General features: G+C 41.5%; 4 protein-coding genes and 1 long non-coding RNA gene across 5 annotated transcripts in view; 1 reads left to right on the forward strand and 4 right to left on the reverse strand.

The window, feature by feature from the left end:
• Window positions 1-18501, reverse strand: part of LOC140295056 (uncharacterized) — a 136883-nt gene extending 118382 nt beyond the window's left edge. The window contains exons 1-3 of the mRNA XM_072379631.1: window positions 18400-18501; window positions 4122-4457; window positions 3407-3953 (exon numbers count right to left, since the gene is read on the reverse strand). Of these exons, the coding sequence (XP_072235732.1) occupies window positions 3407-3953; window positions 4122-4457; window positions 18400-18501 (985 nt within the window). The remainder of the gene's footprint in view (window positions 1-3406; window positions 3954-4121; window positions 4458-18399) is intronic.
• The window catches only part of LOC140291438 (uncharacterized), an 873052-nt gene that overhangs the window by 417580 nt on the left and 428847 nt on the right, over window positions 1-26625 (reverse strand). The window contains exon 9 of the mRNA XM_072379413.1: window positions 18833-19006. Coding sequence (XP_072235514.1) covers window positions 18833-19006 — 174 coding nt within the window. The remainder of the gene's footprint in view (window positions 1-18832; window positions 19007-26625) is intronic.
• Window positions 1-26625, forward strand: part of LOC140291873 (NLR family CARD domain-containing protein 3-like) — a 323587-nt gene that overhangs the window by 244554 nt on the left and 52408 nt on the right. The window lies entirely within an intron of this gene.
• Window positions 19102-22595, reverse strand: LOC140295072 (NLR family CARD domain-containing protein 3-like). Its single transcript, XM_072379632.1, has 6 exons — window positions 22582-22595; window positions 21964-22077; window positions 21422-21500; window positions 21052-21259; window positions 19332-20888; window positions 19102-19130 (listed from the first exon to the last, which is right to left on the reverse strand). Exons 1-6 carry the CDS (start codon window positions 22593-22595, stop codon window positions 19102-19104), a joined length of 2001 nt encoding a protein of 666 aa, XP_072235733.1.
• LOC140292638 (uncharacterized) lies at window positions 23493-24749 on the reverse strand. Its single transcript, XR_011912582.1, has 3 exons — window positions 24719-24749; window positions 23630-23740; window positions 23493-23545 (listed from the first exon to the last, which is right to left on the reverse strand). It is a non-coding gene; the product is annotated as an uncharacterized lncRNA (long non-coding RNA).

Here is a 26625-nt window from a genome sequence, read left to right on the forward strand (position 1 = left end):
ACAACTTTTTTTGCTCAGTTTTCCTCTGAGCCACAAAGATGGTCAGCTTTCACTGTGTCCAATAACTGTAGCTTCTAAAGTGGATTTCATAGCACTGCTGCATGTCTGACAGTTATCACAAAATTTGGGTGGAAAAACAAACAAATCACAACCCTCTGAATCTGCTTTCAGTCCGACTTGAACAGTCTCTCACAGTTTCAGACACAAAATGTGTCTTTTAGTCTGAATCTCAGCTGAAATCTACAACAACTGTAAAGTGACTTATATCACTTCACCACCTGGTGTGATAAACTTACAAAAACACCTCAAGAGCAACACCTGGGATCTTTTTGGGAGAAAAGGGGATTCTCTTCATGCTAACAGAGCTGGTAATAAATCATTTATAGATCCTACAGAGTGAAACAAAAATAAATGTGATTTCTGACCCTTGACATTTTGTCCTTTTATGAGAAAAATATTCCAGATTTTAATCCCATGGAGGGAGCCGATGAAGTAAAGATTGATGTGCATAAAAACATTAAAAACCTCTCTTGTAAGTTCTCGGTTCAAGTTTTATTTTGCTTCAGCTGCATGTTTTTCTTTATTGAATCTTTAAGCACTCATAGATCAATTTGATCCCAGCAGAAGTGTCGCAGGTTTACTTGGTTGCTGTAGTTTACTGAAGCAGGACTCTAAGCAGGGCCCTCCGCTAACATCCTCCTCTCCTTCAGAACCAGGGACAGGGTTGGGTTTGGGAGGTGACATCGCTCTGTACTTTAAAGAGCAGGCTTGAATAAATCAAACTTCATTTGGTGTATGATCTACTTTTCAGAGGATTTGTAAATGACTAAATAAATAACACCACTGGCTAAACCTTCAATTTAACCTGAACTAAGCAGAAGTTTGACTGGTTATGATGCGGTCAGGATAACACTCATTGGACACAAACCAGATCTTTTTACTTACTTTACTTATTCATTTGCTGTTCTTAGTAACACAGGAGACAGGATGGTGAATGAAGAATTGCAGCAAACATTCTTCACAGAGGTAGTGTGGACGGGGGAAGATGATATTTACTGTTGAGGTTAATGGAGACGGCTCTGAGTTCGATGTCATGGAAACATTCCTTCAAACACCCGACTGATTCATTATGAAACTGCTGCCTGTGCAACAGTCAGAGCAAAAGGTTCAGTGGAATAGCTCAGGCTGTTTGGTGAATGTTTTAAACGTCAGATGTTCTGGGATCAAAACTTATGACTCAGTGAAGTTTCAGCTCCAACACTAAAAATACAAATTAAAAAGCACTCCGAAAACATCTTCAAGTGGGAAGGTGGCTTGGTGAGTTTCACAGAGACCATAACTTGCCAGTGGTGCAACAGCTGGTTAAAATTCTGCCTGTTATCTTCAGGATAACTTTACATTGAATGGAATAAAAAGATTTCAATACCGAAGTGGAATGAATGAATAAATGTCCCACAAACTATCCATCCTTCCATTTGTTTTACATGGTTTCAGGGGGACTGGAGCCTAAAGTGGGGAGAATACAAATTCAGTGCGATTTTCTGGATTTTATTTTCAGATTCCGTCACTCACACTTGAAGAGCACCTATTATAAAAATTACAGATTTTTACATGCATTGCAAGTGTGAAAACCAGCTAAATCGGCAGCGTATCAAATACTTGTTCTCCCCACTGTATCTGTCACAGAAACTCGTCAACATTTGAATCCAATAACAAGTCTGAAACTAAATGAAAAACTGCAGCCCCAAATGAATGTTGGCATGATATAGGCTATGTCAAATCCAAAAGCAATCCCTGTTTCACTTTTTGGAACTTCTCCTTTCTCAGGACAAAAATAAATGTGAGGATCAAAGCCAACAATGACCTGGGACATCTCAGCAGATCCAGGATCAGCAACATGGAGACTGAGAGCCAAAAACAATCAGAGGACAACATTACAAACTGTTTAACAATGACAATGATGTAGAAGATATACAAACAAATGCATGTGTATATATGAATCTACTGTGAATTTACACCCTCTTTTCTATTATAAACAGGAGGGAAATATCATGAAGTTATACTATGACAAAAAGCAAGTACCATATGTGAGATGCTGCAGGGTCAAGAGACACTGTGTGCTGAGAGTCCTCCAATCTTATTTGAACTTCAGTCTAATCCTTGTTTGACTGAATGTCACATAACCTTGTGTGGCCAGTGTTCTTGTAGGATGGATGGATGACTTTATTGATCCCTTTGGGAGGTTGCTTCTGGGAAATTGAAATCTCCATCTCACTCAGGCTCAGCACTGTTATATACTTAATTATATACAAAAATGTACAGAATAAACAAAGTGGAAACTAAATAGCGATAGTATCATTGTTTTTGTTTTTTGTAACTCAGACAAATCTGTGTCAGCTTCTTGATATGTCATGCAGACTCCTTGCTGTGAGAATAAATGTTTGGTATTAATTGTCTCCAGCGACTCTGAGCCTCATTTTGAGAGAATTTTCTTGACACCAACACAACAAACATTTGACATAGTTTCACAGCTTGAGGTTGAGCCTCGTGTCCTTTTAGTGTTGGAACAGCCTTAACTTTCAGCTTTAGTCATGACAATCAAACAGCTGTCTGGAAAGTACAGGGAAAAACTCCAAACCTTTTTCAGACTGCGTTAAATATTTCTAAGTCTTTGGGAAAGATTAGCACAAAGATTAGAACCAAACACACATTTTTAAATATAAATTAAATATCTCTGTAGCAAGAACATGAAACGCATGAGAAATGTTGACATCTGACCTTTAATAAAATGCAGAGCAATGAAATACAAACAAGTGTAAAGCTAGACTTTACATCAAACTGAAATGATATATTGCTTCTAAAGACGTTGTATGTTTACGAACATACCCACAGCTGCTTTGTGAATTTTAACTTTAAACAAAACATACATGTTCAGTATAATAGAATAAGACATGTATCTACTTTCAAACAGATTGCATATTCAATTCAATTCAGTTTTATTCATATAGAGCCGAATTAAAACAATGTCATCTCAAGGAACTTACATCGTTCTGTCTATCAACTCACAACTGATGTCATATTTATCTTGAACGGTGGGAGATCTGTCCACAGTTAAAACAATCTCAAAAAATTATAAAGCACTTTCAATGATTCTTCAAACATGTGCTACCCACAGAACATTCAGAACAAAAGTCCTGACAAGAGAAGGTGGTAATCCAGAAAGACGAGTTTTAATCTGAACAGGGGAAATTCTTCTGACTGGTAGTTCCTGTTGCTGCTCCCAGGTAAATGTTTTCTTATCTGCCGTAAAATATATTGTTGATTTAAACCAAAAATGTATCCACAGTGTGAGTAAGTTGGTGTGTCTTTAGACTAGATAATCGAGCAAAATCTGCTCCACACTGACCACAGCTGTATGGTTTCTCTCCTGTGTGAATACGTTGGTGTGTCTTTAGATTAGATGATTCAGTGAAAGCTGCTCCACACTGACCACAGCTGTATGGTTTCTCTCCTGTGTGACTACGTTGGTGTTTCTTAAGATCGGAAGATGTAGTGAAATCTGTCCCACACTGACCACAGCTGTATGGTTTCTCCCCAGTGTGAATACGTTGGTGTGTCTTCACACTAGATAATCGAGCAAAAGCTGCTCCACACTGACCACAGCTGTATGGTTTCTCTCCTGTGTGAATACGTTGGTGTTTCTTAAGAACGGAAGATGTAGTGAAAGCTGCCCCACACACACCGCAGCTGTAAGGTTTCTCTCCTGTGTGAATACGTTGGTGTGTCTTTAGACTAGATGATACCGTGAAAGCTGCCCCACACTGACCACAGCTGTATGGTTTCTCTCCTGTGTGAATACGTTGGTGTGTCTTTAGACTAGATGATACCGTGAAAGCTGCCCCACACTGACCACAGCTGTATGGTTTCTCTCCTGTGTGAATACGTTGGTGTTTCTTAAGATCGGAAGATGTAGTGAAAGCTGCCCCACACTGACCACAGCTGTAAGGTTTCTCTCCTGTATGAATAAGTTGGTGTGCCTTTAGACGAGATGATTGAGTGAAAGCTGCTCCACACTGACCACAGCTGTATGGTTTCTCTCCTGTGTGAATACGTTGGTGTGCCTTCAGACTAGATGATTGAGTGAAAGCTGCTCCACACTGACCACAGCTGTATGGTTTCTTTCCTGTGTGAATACGTTGGTGTCTCTTAAGCTGGGAAGATGTAGTGAAAGCTGCTCCACACTGACCACAGCTGTAAGGTTTCTCTCCTGTATGAATAAGTTGGTGTGCCTTTAGACGAGATGATTGAGTGAAAGCTGCTCCACACTGACAACAGCTGTATGGTTTCTCTCCTGTGTGAATACGTTGGTGTGCCTTCAGACTAGATGATTGAGTGAAAGCTGCTCCACACTGACTACAGCTGAATGGTTTCTTTCCTGTGTGAATACATTGGTGTCTCTTAAGATGGGAAGATGTTGTGAAAGCTGCCCCACACTGACCACAGCTGTATGGTTTCTCTCTTGTGTGAATACGTTGGTGTTTCTTAAAATTGGAAGATGTAGTGAAAGCTGCCCCACACTGACAACAGCTATATGGTTTCTTTCCAGTGTGAAGCCTCTGATGATACCTCAGATGTGAAGATCTTTTGAAAACTTTCCCACAGTGTTTACAGGAGTGACATCTGGATCCGTCTTGGGATATATGTTTCTGCAATGACAGAAAGGAAGAAGGATTAGATCCTTTTGAAGTTCACACAAAAGATTTCTCTAAGCTAACCAACATATTCTAACTGGACGTGTATAGACCGAGCCACAGGTCTCAATATTTCAGATCAAACATGAATGCTGAGAGTGTGTTTATAAGTGCCCTCAGCCCTCAGAGATCTACAAACCTGTTTTTTAAACATTAAAGACCCAGAAGTATTACCACCACCAGGTTTAATTCATGTAATCCAGAGACTTTAAACACAAATAATGAAGATTAGCTCCTGAACCTCTCAAATCTGAAGACTGAGAGCAAGAAAATGTCCCACCACAACAATCTGGCCACTGAGTTTCTTCCAGCAGCTCATTCAGCCTGCAGCACATTTTCAGTCTAGGCACATCTGTATCAGTGAGGAAATGCAACCAAGAAAAACTTTTTCCACATTTGAAGTAAAAGCAGAACAAGCGGACGATACGCGGAGCCTCAACACTCGTCCTCATGTCTTTGATGTCCTCCACACTGACCTGAAGCCCGGTGGAACCAGAGGATGAGCCGGCTCTGTTCCTGGTGGAGGGGTTTGGATCCTGGTTCTGCTGCTCCATTCTGGTCCTGGTCCTCTGACTGATGGACTCTGTCTGCAACTGTCAGTACAATAAGATCCAGCTGTGGCGTGCAGCATGTTATATCACACCTACTTTTCTTCTTCTCCTGAAAACCTTTCTGGACACTTTTTAACCATCTAGTCACATTTCATTAAACTTATTACTGTGGTTTTTAAGAGAACTTTAAAATGGTTCTTAAAAGACCCACTAAGGTCACAATTCAAAATATTTGGAGCTTTTTTTTATCAAATTTAGAAAAAATGCAATAATATACTTTGTAGAACGACACCCACTGTGTGAAATATCCCATGAATCTCATCTGAGTCAGTGTAACATGATCAACTTAAATCATTTTACTACATTAAGACAATGATATTGTTTGAGGAAAGGATCCCAATATCATCCCAAAGCCTGAAGTGCAGATTTTCTCTATTTCTAAATTTGTTCTAATTTCCAGAAGCTGTCATGGATCCAGAAAAGTAACAGAGTAATCTCAGATTTGACACAGGTTAAACTCTGAAGCCCACGGTTCAGCACTCAGGGAGCTTCAGTCTGGACTGAGGCTTGAAACTGAGAAGATGTGATGTTTCAGTGGGGGAATGATCTAGTTCTGTGTGGCAAACAACACGTCAGCAGGAGCTGTCTGACTGATCTGAGACACTCTGAAGAACAACATGAAGTGGACCATTCTGAGGCTGTCATTTAAATATAAAGGAGTGTTTTTCTGGCATCAGAAGTGCCCGTCCAGTGACTCATTCCAGAAAGCTGCTTTAGTGAAACCTAAAGTTTGAGATGAAGGAAACTCTCAGACCCTTAAAACTCTGAAATGTTTTTCAACCCAAATAACCTACAGTCTCCTTTATATTGATTCTGAAATTATCTTAACTGGTAAACTTACGTGTCCAGTTAAAGAGTAAAAAGTGATCTTGTGTTGTGGTCAGATCAGAGTATCAGCTCCTAAAAGTTGCACAGATCCTCCTAATAAAGATCATTTTAGCTCCATTTTAACTCCAGATGTTGGCAGGTGGACTTTATGAGTAAAGACATGTACGACCTTTTTATCATGCGGTCAGTCCTTTTTTATACGTGGATAAAAGAAAATATTGGATATGTAAAGGAAACTGAAAAATGAAGCTTTCATGAGACGCTTCTGCAGAGGACAGTCAGACTGTCTTTTAATGGGCTTCTGAGTGTAAATCTGAGAAATCAGACACTGATACTGAACTGTATATTTCTACTGCTCCTGTGATACTTTCCTGGATCACTGACAAATCTATATTATCATGCTATAACTCCTCTTCAAACAACATAAACTCTTAATGTAATTGAAGCATTTATATTGACCATAATTAAACCCCATTTTAAGATTTTAAACACTAAAACACATTAAACACATCATATCAAATGTTTTCACTCCACAGTTTTATCAAAAAGCCAAATGATACCCAGATAAGCCCGGAAAGAACAATTCTAAATTTTACATTGATTATCAAATTTCATCAAATCATCAAAAAAAGTTTAGAAAACTGCGGCTTTATTGGAAAATGTGTTTAACACACAGCTAAAAGGATAAAGCTCCATTTTATTTGTCCATCTGGCCGGCTTATTGAAATCTATAGTTGATGTTGTGTTTCTGCTTTCTGCTTTGAATACAACGGTTTGCGGATTAGCATTAGCATTAGCATTAGCAGGACATGCTAACTGTGAATAGCAGCCAAGTCATTTGAACTTTTTTACTCTTTAGTACATGTTCTGACTGCCCGTGTCCAGGTGCAGGAATCAAACCAATGATACAAAGCACTTTGAAGACATTTCTGCAAATGTTTGACCGCTACATGTATTCTTTTCTGGACTCACCTGCATGCAGCTTCCTTTAGTGATGTTCTGAAATGTGCCCAGATTTCGAAGCGTGTTTGGAGTAATGGAGGAGACTGTTTACTTAATTTAGGGGAGGGGCCGAAAATGATGATGTCTGCAACCTCACTACCCGTCCCAACCACGTGACTGCTTCCGGAAGTGCTTCAGATTTATATGCCTGTGTATTGACAAGCATATAAACCCCCCAGTCTCCATTTAAAAGTGGTTTTTTTTTATGGAGAGTTGCGGTCAGTTCACTTTTTGAGTTTTGATAGTTTGGATACTCGAGTTTTGATAGCGTTAATGTAGTTTGGAGATAGTTTGGGGAGTTAAGTGAGAGAGAGATAGTTTTGAGATTTGGGAGAGTGAGGAGAGAAGGATAGGTAAGAGGATGGAGCCAGCTAGGAAGAGGAAGATTTCCCCCATGTGAGAATATTTTGATTGTTTACTGTGTTCCAAGGAGTTGGGGTACAATAAGAACACCTCCTGCATGCTAAGGCATTAACTTTCTTTGAGTAAAGTGACAGAAAAACACACACAACCTGCCATATCATATGATACTACCTTTCTGGGAGAATTTACACACAGAACACATTAAAAAGTATTTCATCATACACATATGTGATAAGGGGATGAGAAGTGGGTGGCGGTGAGCTCTCAGTGCCTGTGAGAGAGAGAGAGAGGGGGATTGGAGACAATAAAGCAGCAGGGGGTCTCAAACCTTGTGTAGAAGGTGTTGAGATCGTCAGCTAGTCCGGGGGAGGGGGCGACCACAGGGCTTCTACCTTTGTAGTTTCTGATGGTTCAGAGGGGACTCCAACAACTGCAGGGTCGTTGGTGCCTGAATCACTCTCCAGTCTGGCGCTATAGTCCTCTTTAGCATTTTTGATGCTGTCTGGCCAGTCTGAATGTGTCCATGTCACCCTCTCTGTACGCCTGCTCTTTCCGGCGCCTGAGCTCTCTGAGCTGCTTGGAGAACCAGGGCTTTTGGTTATTGTACCTTGTGATGGTTTTGGTTGGGAGGCAGACCTGCTCACAGAAGCTGATGCAGGAACATACAGTGTCAGAAAAGCTGCCGTCGTCATCCTCAGGGCCCCTCAGTGACTCCCAGTCAGTAGACTCCATGCAGTCCTGAAGCCTGTCCCTTGCCTCTGGAGTCCACCTCCTTACTGTAGTCCTGGATGGTTTGGCCCTTCTCAGTGGCTGCCTGTATGTGGGGACCATCTGTATGATGCAGTGGTCGGAGTGTCCAAGGGCAGCGTGGGGGATGGAGCGGTATGAGGGTTTTATGGTGGAGTAGAAGTGGTCCAGTGTGTTGCTGTCCTGCATGGCGCATGTCACCAGCTGTTTGGAGCTCGTCAGTTCCTGGGAGAGGTTACACGAGTTCAAATCTCTCATCACAAGAACTATCGACTTTGGCCGAGAGGTGGAGAAAAGACCTGCTGGATTGTTGTTGAACGTGTTCACAGATGTACTTAGTTCACTTTTCTGATCACGTTAAGACCAGATATGAACAGCTCAAGGGCGCCTTTCCTCTTTCTTTATTCCAAGATCTTCTTCTCCACTTCAGCTTTTGGCTAAATCTAAACACAGCTCACATGTGTTTGGACATTAATAACATAGATCACAGTGACATATGCAACACTTCAGATAAGCAGCTGCCCCAGTATAATTACAGATGCTTAAAATCATTGTTATTTTGTAATATTCTTTCATGAACTGTGAGAAGCATTACACAGAGGGTTCATCTCCAAAGCAGGAGTTTTGCTCTGTCTGCAGCCTTTTTATTCTAATGTCAATGACCAGTTCAGCAGGTGTGTCCCTCAGAGGAGCTGGAGGCAGCTGTTCAGGGCTACTTTTTCAGAAGAAGGTTTACTGATTGGAAAGGGGGCTCCTCACTGTGACACTTTGTGGGTAAGAGCCTGAATAAGGGCAACTTCTTCTTCTTCTTGGTTCTTGAAGACGTTTCATCTCTCATCTGAAAGGATTATTCAGCTTTTAACTAGTTGGTGGGAGTATGGACTTCTAAGCATCAGAGTGGTCTTTTACACCAACACGTTGTGCTACATTCAGTTCTTCACTGGCGAGGTTTCAATCTGAAGTTCCCTTAGATCAAATATGTCCACAACCACACAGGTGCAAACAAAAACGTATTCAGACAGAAATATTAACCACTGTAATGAGGTGTAGACTCATTTATTGACCTCCTTGCTTTGTTCACAGAAAGTTTCAAGAGTTTTTTTCTCTCTCATGATCTAACTTTTCTCAGTCTGTGATATTGGCTTTTTTAGCGTGAGGTAAAAAGGATCCACAGGAGTCTGGAGGATGGACACAAATACAGGGAAATGAGAGGTAGGCCTGACTGCACTGGGATGTTGTTTCCTCACCTGTGAGTCACTTTGGATCAAAGCATCTGCTAAATGACTAAATGGAAATGACATTAATGTCCATGATGACTGGACAGAAACATTCCAACAGAACTGTGTATATGAGCTATCTTTGTAGAAACTGGATGTTTCAGGCTGTTAGTCTCAGCTGTTTCCAGATATTTGCCACATAGCTCGCTGTGAAAGCTGCCTTATACTTAACATGTAGAGATATAAAACTGTGGAGCTGATGGATCTAAAAGTGACATGAAATCACTTAAAGATGATCGTTATTTCAGTGTCAGGGGAAGGAAATCATATCACTGTCAGCACATAATGAATGTCCTTGTGTAAATGCTTTGAGAAACGTGTTGAGCATCATGCCCTCACTGTGCATGTGTTCTGTTTCTGAGCTGTAATGTGGTACAAAGACTTCACATGAATTTAGGAAGTTTTCCTGCTCCTGCCTCAGTCTCAGTGCACTCTGGATTCATCCTCTGGGAAGCAGAAACATCCACAGGAAACTGATGAACATCTGTCCAACAAAATCAGCGTCCTGATAAGCTGCTGCTAGGAGGACAAAATCCTGACCTGAGATCAGTCCAAGATCTGTCTTTTAAAATGGAATAAAGTGAAATGATGTGGTGAAATCTACTGAAAGCTGTTAAACAACAAGTGCTGCTGGAAGTGTTGTCATGAAGAGCTCATTAAACTTTTTAAAGGAGGAATGGACTTTATTCCAGCAGCAGCTCAAAGCAGCAGATTCATATTTATCTGGATATTTGAATGAAAACATTCAATATTCAATAAATGTCTTTAAAATGTCTTGCTTTTATTTATGGTGAATTGAAGTTTCATTTGGATCATTTTCCAGAACAAATCTTTCAAATGTTCACAGTTTTTATCTTTGAACCTTCAGAAAACTTCTCTTAATAAGAAGAAAAAGTTGAATAAAAGTTTAGATAAATAAAGACAGCAGAGAGGAAGAAACTCCCTCAGCTCAGTATGTTTGTGACTCTGTCTGAGATGGAGGTGAAATATGTGAACCTGGGCTGTGGTTTACTGCTCTCTCACAGCCGTTCTGTTTATTCACAGCTGAGAAATCATCTTTCTGAGGATGACCATAACCTTTATAAACATCACCACCATTTTTATTAATATCCAGAATCACTGTGAATGTTTCTGCTTCTTTCTTCTGGTACCAGTATATCCAGTTTTCATCACACTGGTCAGTTCCACAGCTGAAGGAGACACTTTGACCAACTCTCCTGGTCAGTGTTAACTGGTCCTGGATCAGCTGTGCTGCCATGGCAACCAGCGCTGTAGAGACTCAGACAGACAGATGAAGGTCAGTGTGACAGTGTGTGTTCCAGGTGGAGTTTGCTGGCTCCTGATTGGCTGGAAACACTCACCTGAACACAGACAGCACAGAGCAGCAGCTGGGAGGAAAAGCATTTTGTGCAGTGGTGTTTCCTCTGGTGAACCTGGGGAGAAGTGGCGCTCTGATGCAGCTGAGGCCAAAGAAGGACGAACTGTGAGATCAGACCAGGGCCACGTGCTTTCTAACAGCTCCTCAGAGCTCCCATCAGCCCCTGCGGCCCACAGATAAGACCGCTGCTGCTGACTGACAGCTCAGCTGAAGCTGCTGTGTGGTTTCATGATTCTTGATTTGAATCTGACAGCAGATGATTAAAATCGGGGTCACATGATACAGAAAGACTAAAAAACATTCATGTTCCCACAAACACATTCAGCTTGGTGGTGAATTTAGTAACACACACTGTTATCTGTTGTTTAAGAGCTGGGATGAAAATGCACAACTACAAATCCACACAGCTCCTCAACTCTGATCCAACTCTTCAATGTGTTTGACTTCATTCAATAATGGAGCTGAATTTCTGCTGACTTTCATTCTTTTCCCACTCTGTCTTCTGACATGATGGATTTAGTTTGTCGTGTTGTTCTTCATCATGTTTCCATCATGCAAACAAAGTCCTGTCAGTGTTCAGCTCTCAAACAGTTCACCTTCAGTTCCACTGACACACTGATGCCTGTGAATTCATCTCAAACTGACATTTTTATCAGTGCTGCAGTCTGTCCTTCACTCACATGGGTTGTTCTGGATCACATGGCTGGAACATGAGATTTCCTCTGACCCACAAACACAACTACACTGCTGTCACTGTGCTGCTTATTGGGCTGTGAATGTTGTCAGAACAGCTTTTCAACAACAAGCTGAAGATGTGGCTGTTGTGCTGCTTTTGATTCACAGTCAGTGTAGACAATATGGAAAGTAGAGCTCAGGAGGTGCAGCTGAAGCTTTTGCTTCTCTCATCATTACTTATAGAGACGACACTGAAATGCTTTTGTATTCAGAGCTTTTATTGATTGTTTAAGGGTGACAGCTTCATGACACTTTCTCCAGTCTGACCCTCACTTGGAACACAATCAAACATACTGGGACATGTGGGAAAGGATCACAGTGTTCATACTGTACATATCTGAGAACATCCACAGGAAGACACTTTATCATTTACATGCTGATTCTGTCATTTTAACATCTTTCAAAGTCAGATTTTTACTAGAAATGATGTTATACACTGTATGTTGACACGTAGAAATAATCCCATTCTGCTTGTAAGCAGCTCTGAATAGAAACAACCATAACTACACTGTTATTACTGTATTATGTTGATGCATGAAAACAGCTGAATGATTGTGCTGGAAACACTGAGAACAGCCTGAAGATGTGGCTGTTGTGTTACTTTTGCTTCACAGTCAGTGTAGACAACATACAAAGCAGCTTCAAAGATACTTCCAGGTGAGGCGTGCAGAAAGCAGCTGTGAGCACCGTAACATACAATAAATACATTATTACTGACCTGGACACTGATACATTCAGATTCAGTTATCACATATATATAAAGGATCTGCAGGTCACTGCTTCTGTTTTCATTTACATTTCACGCAGCATTCATACAATCCATGTTTCCCACCATTGCCTGGGCTCTATGAACATGTGCTGCATATTATTTACAGTTAAGATCATAAAGCTGAAAAAGAGAGCAGAACAGCACACGTGATGACTGGTGACTGAGAACAGAGCACCATCGCTGCTTACATCACAAGAAGTGATGTCATCACTCATTATGACCTCACAGTTCTGCATGACATCACAATGGAAACATGTCATCAAAGGACATGACATCACTGTAGTTTATAAAAGCCTGAAAGACAAACCGCCTGAAAAACAACACTTACTTAAAAAGACCTTTTTGAGTCAAACCAAAATATCCTCTCCTGCACTTCTGTGGGGTGACAGAGTAGATGAAGAGATTCTGGAAAATGAGTCTGAGGGTTTCTACATATTTCCCTTTGAAAGAGGCAAAGAGGAAAGTTCTGAGGAAGCCGCCAACAGGCCAGAAGCTGTAACACCGAGCTCAGAAAACGCTCAATCCCAGGTCTCTGCTGTTTCCAAGACACCCAACAAAGAAAATATCCTGTTGTTAAACGAGCAGTCAGAGGTCTCTGCTGCTCCTGTGACTCCTCACTCAGAGGATGTTCAGCTTGTGCAGAATCAAAAGTTCTCAACTTTTTGGAATATGCAGATTATATAAAGTACTGTGGTCAAAAGTCTTAAAACACACCTCATTCCTTTATGTTTTGCCAGGATTGTGTCATTTCTTTAAGTATTCTTCAGGAATAGTTCTCCAGGCTTCTTGAAGGACATCCCAAAGCTCTTCTTTGGATGTCGGCTGCCTTTTGTTCCGTTCTCTGTCAGATGATCCCACACTGCTTCAATAATGTTGAGGTCCGGGCTCTGGGGAGGATTCATGCCTCCATAAGACCTGTTGCCACTGATTTTCAGTCCACTTCTTGTGTCATTTGGCATAGCTCAGCCTTTTCTCCCTGTTTCCCTTCCTTAAGAATGGCTTCTTGACAGCCACCCTTCCATGGAGACCATTTCTGATGAGGCTTGGGCCAACAGCAGATGGATCAGCTGAAGGTCCAGATGCATCTCTCAGGTCCTGTCAGGTCTTTACTGGTTCATCCCTTGAGTTAGGAGCCTTTTTTCTGCTTGAATGATTCATAGGTCAGAGTTAAGTGGCTTAACAAAGAAAAAACTCATTCCTCTGAAAATGCTCAGGTACAAGGGCTGGACAGAAAATGTCCAAAGAAAAACTCTGAGAGACCTTCAGAAAGCTGGAGAACTATTGATCAGGACCACTTTAAAGAAGACAGGACAGTCAGAAAGAAATGAGGATGGATCAGGAGTTTGTAATGAAACTAATTCCCACTGTTTTGCCTTTTAATGCGATGCGATACAACCCTTATTAAACAAGTTTAATGACATGTAGCTAAATGCTGATTTTTGCTGTAAAATACTCCTGAATACTAAATACTCTGACAATACGCAGTGTTGTGCAAGTTCAAACTTAAACTTGTTCAAGGCTGAGTTCAGTCTTCTTTCCCTCTTTTATAGCTGGCATCTGTTTTAGGACGCCACTTTCCGTCAGTTTCTGTGCTGCTGGCTGATGTGGGAGTGTTGCTGTGTGCTTCCAAACATATTTATAACTACACATGTCTGGAACTATCCAAATGCATTTGTATATATGGTGTTTCTGCCCGTGTCTGGTGCAGAAATCATAGCACAGTCTGTGGCTTTCACCTGAGTGAGCATCAGTTTTATGGGGAGCCGAGGTTAACACGAAGCAGCAGAAGCCACCAAACAAGCAACCTAACCACCATCTGCACCACTTTGAGAAGAGATTATTTACATCTGTAGGATGCTAAATGTAAAGTGAATTGTTTTATGATAAATGACATCAGTTAATAATGTGGCTCAAGCAGAGCTTGGATGATAAGAATGGTTTTATGAACTTCTGAGGAATAAGTTGTATTTAAATGAGCAATAACTGTCTGATCTAAAATGCACTCAGATAAAGATCAAGTCCATGCATTCATTCAAGCTGTGTTTATACCACATTAAAAATGAACTAAACGTTTCCAATCAGCTGAGCTGTCATTTCACCTTCGTCAGTTCAAAATTGACAGAAAATACAAACTCCATGCACAAACACTGCTTTAGATTGATTTCAGAGGTGAAACTGCTGCAGCTGCTGGTCAGAAAGAAGCAACCTGAACCTGAGTCAGCTTCAAAGTAGGTTTCACTCTCCACTTTAAACTTCTAGAAAGACATAGCAGTGTAGAAGTTTGCATTTTATGTTACTTTTGGCTTGTTTTTTTTAACCTGTTAGTATTAATGTATCTGTATGTGTGATACTGTTTTTTTTTTTAATTCTCTATTTGGTGCAGCTAACATGAACATGACAGATCAGCATGATGATCAGCTGTCATTTCACATCTTTATGGTCCCACCAGAGGACAACAAAGCGTGAACCGTCTGTATTTAAACTGTAATCTGACCTTGAAGACTCTTTGTATTTGTTAGTTCTACATTTGACCCTAATCGGTGTAAAATTAAAACATTTTAACAGATTAAAACATATTCAAAGTGGTTAATTATTAGTTCAGCCAAAGCTATGGTACCTGGTTCTGGTTGTGGGTCCTGGTCCTGGCTGTGGCTCTGTGGTTGGGTGCTTTCAGCTCTCAGTCTGGTGTGTTTGAAGGTTTCTGCCCAGTTTTCCCTCCTCATGCCTGATCTGACCTCTCAGCTGCTGTTTTTCACAGCAGGACGACACTCGACATCATGAGGTTGCTAAAACAGCAGCTTCATTGTTTTAGTGATGTTTCCAGTCCAGTTGGTTGTGGGACAGACATCAGACCGCTCAGAAAAACACAACCGCTGTGAGAGGAAGATTTTCACCTTTGCAGCATTTTGCTTTCAACCTCTTAAAAACGAATGTGTTGAATGTTTACAGCAGGAAAACCAAGAATATTGTCAACTCTTGAACATCTAAATAACATCAGTGATTAAACATCAGTGTCTGGATCATCACATGTGCGCGACCTTCCAGCTGTTTTTCAGCTTCCAGGAAGTCTGGTCTGTGATGCATCCTGATGGAAAAGCATGACTCAGTTATTTCAGAATAAAACTCTCTGCAGAAACAAGTTTTGTTTTAACGGAGAGGTGGAAGATTAACACATTTAATGGGGTAAATAAGTCCAGTCAGATATAAATATATGATCCAAATCTTCAACAATCAAACAAACAACAATGTAGTAACATCTCTGTGAAACATTAGCATCAGATTAATTGAATCATTTACGCTTTAAGGAAGCACGGCTGCATTTAGGCTGAAGTTCAGCTTTATTATTGTGAATAATTAGCAGAGAAGAAAGAACAGATAGAATGAAAACAATATTTAGAGTAGATAACACCATATTAACACAAACACTCAGTTCTGTTGCTTTCTTTATATGATCCATGTTTTTTTTTAAAGCTTTTGCAACACAAACTAAAACACATTTGAATAGAAAGACACATCTGCTTCCTTTTCTTATAATTTGACCCACTTTTCTGAGGTCTTAGTAAGATGTATGAGACAGGCTTTGGTCAAACTCTCTGCTGATGTCATCACAGAGTCATCACACCTATGACAAGTTAACCAGGAAGAAAGTTTTCTAACAGAACTCGACTGTCTCTGACAGAACTGAGTAATTATATCAGTATAAACCAGAGTCCCTAAACATTGGAGCAGAATCAGTGAAGATCTGTCAGCAGGTTGGAAATTCATCTTGGCTGATTGCAGCTCAGTGATTCCTCTCTGATATCACAGTTTGTCACATGTGCAGCAAACTAACTGCAGCTGACATGAACTGAATGGTCTCAGTTGAAGTGAGCTGCAGAGAAACACAACATACTGATATTCTGTGTGAAGCTTTGACTGGAAACACACAGAAAAACAACATCCTGGAAGAATGGCAGCTTCCATCTTTAAAGGACTGGAAGAGGAAGAAGTTTCCAAGGAATCATTCAGAAGAGTTTCAAACAGAAACTGACTGAATCCATGAATCTGAAAAGGTGTTTCTGAGTGAAAGAGACAGACATGTACAGACTGAACTATCTGTTCAACAGTGATTCTCTGACAGGAGGAAACTCTTTAAACTTAACACAGAGACACTGAGGAACCAGGTGAACTGAACCAGAACCTAAATCCAGGATGCAGAGGTTCTTCAGTGAATGTGGTGTTGAAGGTGTGGAGGTGGATCAGTGTGTCAGAGGAGACTCTGTAGAAGGACAGAGTGCCAGCAGGACGGTCCACATACACTGCTGCTCTGTTAGAGACAGAGGAGGAGGAGGAGATGTGTGTTTCTCTCTTATTGTGACAGACAGAGTAACCTCCATCAGAGCACCTCAGACTCCAGGACTGATCATTGTATCCAAACACACAGTCACTGCCTCCTCTCCTTCTGATTCCTCTGTAACTCACTGATATTTCAACTCTTCCTCTCCACTCGACCTCCCAGTAACAGCGACCAGTCAGAACATTTCTACACAGCAGCACAGGACAGTCATCAAATCTGTCTGGATGATCAGGATATGACTGATCCTCCTCCACACATGTCACCTTCCTGTTGTTGTCAGACAGTTCCAGTTTTCTGTTCACTGTGTTTGTGTCGATTGTGAGTTGACAGGAATCTGATGGAGAGAACAAACACAATCCAGCTGCAGTTATTGATCTATCATCTGTTCACTTTGATCAGTGAGTGATGTGACAGTGTGAAGATGGTTGGATGTCATGAATCAGATGAAGAACACACTTACACTTCCTCAGACCTGGTGTCAACCATCGTTCTCCAGCAGGCTCCACCCTGAAAGGAGGAGGGGGGTCAGAGCAGCACAGTCTCTTTCAGCATGCAAACATGAACATTACATGGCTCTCACACACACATTGTTCCACACTGAGAAAGGAACACGAAAACATCTGAATACATCCACTGGAATGGAGCATCTGAAAACTAGAATGAAAGCTGTTTGATCAACACTGAAACATACAAAACTCCTTTCAATCATCTCCGCAGAGCAGATTATCGACTCATGCAGAGATGCTTTCATTATTTGATTTATCTCAGAAAAAGGAGGAAAGAAAAGAAAGTGAAGAACGATGGATGGAAGGAAATCTGTCTGAGCTCATGCTGAAGTTTAAAAGCACCAAATGTTTTCTGCAGTCAGATTATGGAGATGAAGTTTCTGTCTCTGAATTCAATTCTTCAAGTTTGGAAGAATTTTCACTTTGATTTTTCACTCATTTCTGAATCCAAATATGAGCTTTAAGAATTCTAATGAAATCACTTCAGTTTCTGACATCATGGTCTCTCCTGATGGTCACATTGTTTCTGCTGACTCCTCCTCTCAGTATGTTTCAGGGCAGCCAAACATCCAGATCCTTTCTCAGACCCATTGGTCCATCTGAATGCTGCACAGCCAGCCAGGGGAAGACATTCATCTAGAAAAGTTAGACTAGAAACACTCCCCTCATTCCACCCTCCACACTGAACATTAACGGCTCAGAATAAGATCAGAGGAGAATCTATAGTCATTGGAAGTATATCAGCTGCCAGCGGTTGTGGTTTTATTGATCAGAATCACTCATTTATTTCAGCCTGATCACTTTTCAGGAATCTGAAACGGACTGAAAAGCCTCCAGCCTCTTCCTTTCCTTCCCTCAGTGTCCCTCTCTTCCTGTTTCTCTGGAATTCCTTGGATAGTGTTTATTGGATTGTCCCCCACCCGATGGGATGAAGAACAACCAAACGCAGCTCCAGTTCAACTTTGGTCTACTTGGTTCTCATCTGGAAGGACGGTCAGAACCACAGATGGGCAGAACTCTTTGGACCTGGTACTGTGTGGCTCTCAGTAAGTCTGATATCAAGTCATGTGGCGCTCAGAGGATTGTTGAAGTTTGCTCTGGTGGCTTTATCTCTGAGCTGAAACACATCCAGTTCCACACACTGTTCTCTGAATGTGTTGGAGCTGTCAGAGAGCCGGTCCAGCTGAAGATCCCCCATGTGGGCGTATGGAGGGAGGGACACAGGTCTAATCCACATGTGCACATTTCCAGATGTACAGTGAACATGGTTTCATAAATCTTTGTGCTAAGCTAGGCTAACATGTCCTGGACCCATCTCTGTATCTGATCCAGGGTCAGAGGACCAACAGACACTTCTCACTGTTGTTCCTGTAGATGTTCTCCTTGGAGACCTCCTCCATAAATATCTGCTGTTTAGGCCTCTGAACTCTTTAAGCTGTCAGAGGCCTAAAGCTGCTGTAACAATCATACAAAGACCATCCACAGGTGTTCTGTCAGCTGTTTATAAAAACAGTTTGATGAATCCTGACCTGAGTGTTTCCAGTCTGCAGTTTGGATTCTTCAGTCCAGCAGACAACTGCTTCACCCCTGAATCCTGCAGGTTGTTGTTACTCAGGTCCAGTTCTGTCAGACTGTAGGACTGGGAGCTGAGAGCTGAGGACAGAGCTGCACATCCTTCATCTGAGAGGTTACAGCTACTCAGTCTGAGGAGGGAATAATGAGATAAGCAGTAATCTGTGACTTTCTCTCCTATAAAAACAACTGCAGTATATTCATACATATCCCTCTATATCTGTACTTACAGAGCTTTGCTGGAGGCTTTGACCACTGGCAGCAGCCTCAGAAGAGCCTCCTCTGAAGCAGAGTATTTCTTCAGGTCAAACACATCCAGATCTTTTTCTGATGACAGTAAGATGAAGACCAGAGCTGACCACTGAGCAGGAGACAGTTTATCTGTGGAGAGACTTCCTGAACTCAGGGACTGTTGGATCTGCTCCACTAGAGAACGATCATTCAGTTCATTCAGACAGTGGAACAGATTGATGCTTCTCTCTACAGACAGATTCTCACTGAACTTCTTCTTGATGTAATCAACTGTTTCCTGATTGGTCTGTGAGCTACTTCCTGTCTGTGTCAGCAGGCCTCGTAGGAGACTCTGATTGGTCTGCAGTGAAAGACCCAGGAGGAAGCGGAGGAACAGGTCCAGGTGTCCATTTGGACTCTGTAAGGCCTTGTTCACAGCACTCTGGTAGAAGAGAGTCTCTTTTTGTGTTCTAGACTTCTGAGACTTTGATTGTTCTTCCATCAGGTTGACTCCAGAGTTGATGAAGGTCAGATGGACATGAAGAGCAGCCAGAAACTCCTGAACACTCAGATGGATGAAGCAGAACACCTTCTCCTGGTACAGCCCTCTCTCCTCTATAAAGATCTGTGTGAACACTCCTGAGTACACTGAGGCTGCTGAGATATCGATGCCACACTCTGTCAGGTCTGATTCATAGAAGATCAGGTTTCCTTTCTGCAGCTGCTCAAAAGCCAGTTTTCCCAGAGACTCAATCATCTTCCTGCTCTCTGGACTCCAGTGTGGATCTGTCTCAGCTCCTCCATCATACTTGACCTTCTTCACTTTGGCCTGAACCACCAGGAAGTGGATGTACATCTTAGTCAGGGTCTTGGGCAGCTCTCCTCCCTCTCTGGTTTTCAACACATCCTCCAGAACTGTAGCAGTGATCCAGCAGAAGACTGGGATGTGGCACATGATGTGGAGGCTTCGTGATGTCTGGATGTGGGAGATGATCCTGCTGGCCTGCTTCTTATCTCTGAATCTCTTCCTGAAGTACTCCTCCTTCTGTGGGTCAGTGAACCCTCTGACCTCTGTCACCATGCCAACACAGTCAGGAGGGATCTGATTGGCTGCTGCAGGTCGTGTGGTTATCCAGAGGCGAGCAGAGGGAAGCAGTTTCCCCCTGATGAGGTTTGTCAGCAGCACATCCACTGAGGTGGACTCTGTAACATCAGTCAGGGGCTCCTTGTTGTGGAAGTCCAGAGGAAGTCGACACTCATCCAGACCGTCAAAGATGAACACAACCTGGAACTCTTCAAAGCTGCAGATTCCTGCTTCTTTGGTTTCAGTAAAGAAGTGATGAACAAGTTCCACCAAGCTGAACTTTTTCTCTTTCAGCACATTCAGCTCTCTGAAAGTGAATGGAAACATGAACTGGATGTCCTGGTTGGCTTTGCCTTCAGCCCAGTCCAGAGTGAACTTCTGTGTTAAGACTGTTTTCCCAATGCCAGCCACTCCCTTTGTCATCACTGTTCTGATTGGTTCATCTCTTCCAGGTGGGAGTTTAAAGACGTCTTCTTGTCTGATGGTTGTTTCTGCTCTGCCTGCTTTCCTGGATGCTGTTTCAATCTGTCTGACCTCATGTTCATCATTGACCTCTCCAGTCCCTCCCTCTGTGATGTAGAGCTCTGTGTAGATCTGATTCAGAAAGGTTGGGTTTCCTGCTTTAGAAATCCCCTCAAACACACACTGGAACTTCTTCTTCAGAGCAGATTTATGTCGGCAAACTGGGTCAAAAAGTTCTAAATAAACACGACAAATAAGATCAGTCAATACAATACACAGAAAATCTTCAAACCTTTAATTTATCTGAGAATGAGTATTTGAACATGTGTTTTCTGTGTTGAGACATCAGTAAATGTGTCATTTATCCAGCAGGTTAAATCTTTAGAGAAATCCTCTTACTGCTCTGCAGACGGTCAGCCAGCTCCTCCTGCTTCATTCTCCTCAGGAAGTGAACTGTGATCTTCACTAATGCCTCTCTGCTGCTCCTCTGCTCTTCATCCTCATCCTCCCTCTGACTCTCTAAGCATTCTGGGTAATCTGCACTCAGAACCTTCTGCATCTTCTTCAGCTCCTCCTTCACAAAAGTGACCATGTTGTCCTCCAGCAGCTGGAACAGAATACTATATGAATGAGCCAATCAGACTGAAGTCATGGAGCCAAACATCAGATCCATGTTGGACACACTGACAATCCACTGGTCTACAAAGTGCAGCATGGAGATGACTGTGAACAGAATAGATGGAAAAGTAGTTGTTGTACATGTACAGACCATAAATATGGAGTCCAGCTGTGTTTGATGCTGCTGGGCAGACTGACCACTGGGAACCTCTGAGCTCTGCTGGTCCACTCTGTGGAGGAATCATGAAGAATGAGCTCACATTCTGTCTGTCCACACAGAGACAAACACAAGGTAAAGCTCCATGAAGTGATGTGTGGATGTGAACAGTGAATCAGAGGACTCCCTGCAGTGGGAAAGCTTTACTAGTCCTGCTGATCCCACTGAGAATCAACAGCTCAGTCTGCAGCTGCTTGGAGCTTTCAGCTCACTTTGGTTGGATCCAACAGCTCTCAGCAACCCCTTCAGAAAGCTTTCCCTCCCTGCTGAAGTGCCCTGGAGCAAGGCAGCCAGAGCCAGTGTGTGCTTGGATCAGACTGGTTGTACTGATATGCTCCCAGTGTTAGACAGATAGATGTTTAAAACAGAGTCGACATTGAGAGAACTTTATCTGTCAGTAAAGTTGTACTGAAGATGTCAAAAAAATAAATTAAATGCTTTATTTTCTTTCTGTCATCTCTAAACTATTCCAGTACCTTTGAACATCTGGGTGGTGCCTTTTCCTTGGAGAATGTTTTATAGATCGATCAGTCTTCTGGCACTCTGAGCTGGATTTAGGTTCAGGTGAGTCTGGTTTTTCCAGCTTCCTCCTAAAGAACACAAAATAATTTCAGCACTGCACTCAAAAGACAAAAAGACAAGACATGACAATACATCTGAAAGGATATTTCTGAAAATCTTTTAAGATATTCAAAACCATGTTTGTTTGTCTATATTTCAACCACCTAAAACAGACCTGACTTTACTCTGGAAGTCAGCTGCTTCACACTTCCTACACTGTGTTAGAGCCAAAGCACAAAGTGGCACCTGTTGGACCAGCTGGTGTCCTACAGACACTCAGAAACACCTCCTCCAACATCCATTCTTTCCTCTTTGACTGCTGTGTTTGTGGAAAACATCCAACACACACCGCTTCACATATGAACATAGAAATGGATGTGAAACAGAGCTGAGCTCACATTAAACACATGTTGGAGTAAAAACTGTTCAAACTGACTCTGCTACATTTTACTCTGTTACAACATTTACACTCAGCTCACCTCTGAAAGGATGGATGTTGGTCTGATTTGAAGTTAAGAGGAGGATCCATTGACCGGTCACTCTTCATGGACACACAGCTGGTTTCAGGTCCAAGTTTGAGTCTCTGATGGATCCTGACAGAAAAAACACTTGTTTTCTTCAAACTAAAGTATTCAGTGATAGTGTTTGAGTCTGCAGTGAGACGGCCTGTCAGAGAGTCAGTGTGGCTGCTGTGGAACAATGTTACAGCTTCCCCTTGTGGCAGCTCTGCCACTCTGCAGGCAGACGTCAGCAGGTGTGTGAAACTGGAAGCTGGATGTAATTTTACCTGAGAGAAAACAGGAAGACTTCAGCTCTGAGCTTTCAGTGTGGTTCTCTGACTAAGTGTTTACTGTTTGTGTTATCAGATTCATTCTGCTCTTTCAGAGACAAACTACAGCTGCACCACACTGGAAAACACTGATTTTGAAATATTTGATTTTTCTGGAATATAAAGTGTCAGATTAAAAAATTAGATCTTTTCACCAGATAACATGAGTAGGTTTATTAGGAGATAATTGATAACAGATCAGTTACTAACATTACTGGGTTGATTTGGTCATTTTTTTCTTGTTTCTTCAGAAGGTCGTTTTAAACGGACTTCATTAAACACAACGTGTGAGAACGTAATATTTCTACATCAGCCGCCCTGTTCACTACATAATCAGCTCCTGTGAAAAAGCCACATCAGTGGACAGATATTCAGCAATATTCTCCCTTTGTTTTAATAAAGAGCTGCAGGACTGAACTAAAATATCACATTACACACATGATGCAGCTAATTAGTCTCATCAGAGACATCAAGAACTGATCCAAGTCTCAAGTAATTCAGCTGAAAACTGGTTATCATCTGAAACATGATGCAGCCTCCACTGAATACTGACAGATACTCACTGTTGGGCTGATGGAACATCATGTTGGAAATGAATGAAGAACTCCTTTGACTTGTTGCTCTTAAAGGACACACAGCTGGGTTCTGGTTCTGGTTCTGGTTGGTTCCTGTGAATAAAGGTGGTTTGGTGATGTGAGTGCTGAGCTCTGACATGGAGAAGAGTCATGGACAGTTAGAGATGGTCATCTCACCTCTGAGCTTTGCTCTGGCTCTCATGTTCCCCACACAGAGTGGTTTTAGTGTCCTCACACTGATCCATGCTGCTGAATTCACATCAGCTCACACACACTTTTTACCTTCATCTGCAGAGGAAACACAAATCATTCATCTGCACATCAACTCAAATCCTCATTTCCATCATTTGGGTTGTAAAAAGATCAGCTGCTCCTCTGATTCATATCAGTCTCAGTTGAATCATTATTGTTATTAATTGTATTTTTGGAGTCTCAGCAAAGTGATGCTATGAAATAAAACAGATATTTTAAATTAATACATGCAATAAAAGGTAAAAATGAAACAAGAAACCTTTCAGAAGAAACTTTTCATATAGAGAAAGTTATATTATAGACGCCACTAAAACCTGTTTTATCAGGTGATATTTTTAATGTGGGTTTTTTTGACAGTTTGAAATATTTAGTTGCAAAAGTGTGAAAAAAAAACAAGAAAACAATAGAGACTAGAAAAAAAGTCGTGTTTTTCATTTGAAAAATTGACAAATAAAAACAATAATGGAGTAATTTTCAGCTAATCTCCAGATAAATGACGCGTTGTTGCAGTTGATGGTATTTTTTAACAACTTGTTCAACATGCGAACCAGCTGAGAACCAGTTTGATTTTCTATAGCTCAGGGTGCTAAGGGGAGTCACGTCATTATGTGACTGTATACGTCAGTTACAACGCTGCGTTTGCATACACCTTGGCGCAAACATCGAAGCAACAGCAATTGTTACACAGCAACAAAACCACACCTTCATCCAGGTTGTTACTTTTTGTCTTTAAAGGAATCAAAGATAAACAGCAGTGAGTTTCTGTGTCTGACTTTAATGGATGAAACCACAGTTATTCCCACAAATTATAACTTAATGTGATTTATTTTGTGAATAAAACAAATAAATCACATTATGTTTCTAGTCAATAACAATGTAAATGATAATCATGCAGATTTTTCTTCAAACACAACAGTGATCAAACTGGAGCTGAAATAAGAAGTGAACATGTTCCCCAAACATTACAGAGCAGAAACAAACAGGAAAGTTACTGAAGACAAAGTTCAGACTCACAGTTTGTTCAAACCAAGTGTTGAAGAAGACGAGGCTCCACAGACTGAGACACAGGTGAGCTGCTGCTGGAATCAGTCAGAGCTCCACCCCTGATGGGGGCAGGACAGGTAGGAGGGAGGAGCAGCAACAGGATCTGATTTCATCTTTATCTCTGAGTTTAACAGCAGCTTGTAACCTTGTTGTAACATTTCTGATTTGTTTTAAAATGAATGAACAGTTTCATCAGTCTTTCTCTCACTCCTGACTCCTATCAGCCATCATCTGCTTATTTCCTCCATCATGTCTCACTGAGCAGTTTTCTCACATTAGGTAGGGATCATGATGGAGGTCAGAATGGTAACTGACCATCTCACAGCCAGTCTGGGACTTGGAGGCGTCCTGCTTTGGTATCAGGCAGACTGGTCATGTTGACTCTGAAGCAACAATCAGATGGAGGAGGGAACATGCTCATTAACATCACTGATGTTGGATAGAAAGAGAGCATTTTCTGTCCATCTGAGCATGAATGGGACTGAAACAGATGACCTGGCTGAACACTCCCTCTACAACATGTTCCTGCTTCAGTTTGAAGCTTTAAAAGTATTCTGACACCTCTGAAACTTGTTGTGTTTCACACAGCATGCCTTATTTATTTCATGATGACTGTGTTTGAGGAGATTAACAGAACCCGTAAACATCTTACTGTTTGATTGTGCTGAAAATGTCGAAGAATGACCCGAAGTCATGGTGAGAAAAGTGTTGAATGTTTGCAGCTGGTTCAGTAAAGCAGCTGAAGTCTCATCAATCAGCTTTGATGCATTGTACTACAGGAAGACTGTACCTGCCTTTTTAGTTTGAAACAAAACTAAATGTTGTTTAGAGTAAAGATTTATGGGAATAAAGCAGAAGCTGGAAGCAGGAACTGGAATCTGACTGATATCTGATGGTTTACAAGTCAAAGTCCAAAGAAGAACAGAAGTTGTTCAGACCTGAAACTTTGCTTGGACAAAGTTACAGGAGTGAAAGGCAGCAGCAGTTGGGTCCAGAGTTTCTCACAAAGACAGAAAATAAGTTTTATGGCTCGACCAAGAGAGATCAGGGAGATCTAAAAGATGATGTTGGAGGCTGATCTCCAGCAGAAGGTAACTGGAGATGGAGGCCAACCACTGCACACCAGGAACCAGTTCTGTGATTAAACATGATTAAACCCTAACAAGGGGAGACCAAAGTATGGTTCACACGACCTCATCAACACTCATCACAGATCATTTTATCTTTAATTATGAATGAATTCTTTGTCCCCTTCAGAGGAATAAAGGCTGGAGGGAACATTTACACATCTGTCATGTTTGGATAATTAGCTCCAAACAATGCTCAGGTTATGCAGCTCCTTTTTAAAAGCTGCCTTTGGTCTTCATCAATGTTGACTTTTTATGTACCAGAATGTTTAATATGCATCTGTTTTAATTTGATCTTTAACAGATCCTCAGAAACATGAATGCCTACATGTTTCAGGATCCTTCAAACTTTCCCTCAAGCTGTTATCTGACAGCAGCCTCAGAGTTTATCACCTGTATGGCACACACAGGCCAGGAAGATGTTACAGGAATGTTCATTTCAGACAGAGGACAGGGACACGTGAGAATCAGCGCTCACAGGAGATGCGTGTTAATCACTAAAAGTTGTGATTGTGACAGTAAAACAAATCTGAGGTCGGTCTCTGGCAAAGTTAGTGAAAAATATTGTTTCAAAGCTCAGCCCTGTGTTTATGTGCAGGATTTAACTCTGATTTACTCACTGTTAACACTTCACTGCTTTATTTTATACTTTGAGCACTTAAATGTGGACTTTTCTATCTTCTTGTTAGTTTTTACTCATTTCAGTGTGTTATGTGGTGTGAGAAGGACGTGTTCAGATGAAGGTGCTTT

Source organism: Leuresthes tenuis, unplaced genomic scaffold (genome assembly GCF_036924035.1).
Source record: "Leuresthes tenuis unplaced genomic scaffold, fLeuTen1.0.hap1 SCAF_1, whole genome shotgun sequence".
Lineage (NCBI taxonomy): Eukaryota > Metazoa > Chordata > Actinopteri > Atheriniformes > Atherinopsidae > Leuresthes > Leuresthes tenuis.

What these genes read in the sequence shown, in the direction of transcription:
- LOC140295072 (XM_072379632.1), bottom strand. An exon ending in CACCACCCAGATGTTCAAAG is followed by an intron (nt 21,501 to 21,963) that starts GTACTGGAATAG and finishes ATTCCTCCACAG; the next exon opens with AGTGGACCAGCAGAGCTCAG. An exon ending in AGCTGGACTCCATATTTATG is followed by an intron (nt 21,260 to 21,421) that starts GTCTGTACATGT and finishes ATTCTGTTCCAG; the next exon opens with CTGCTGGAGGACAACATGGT.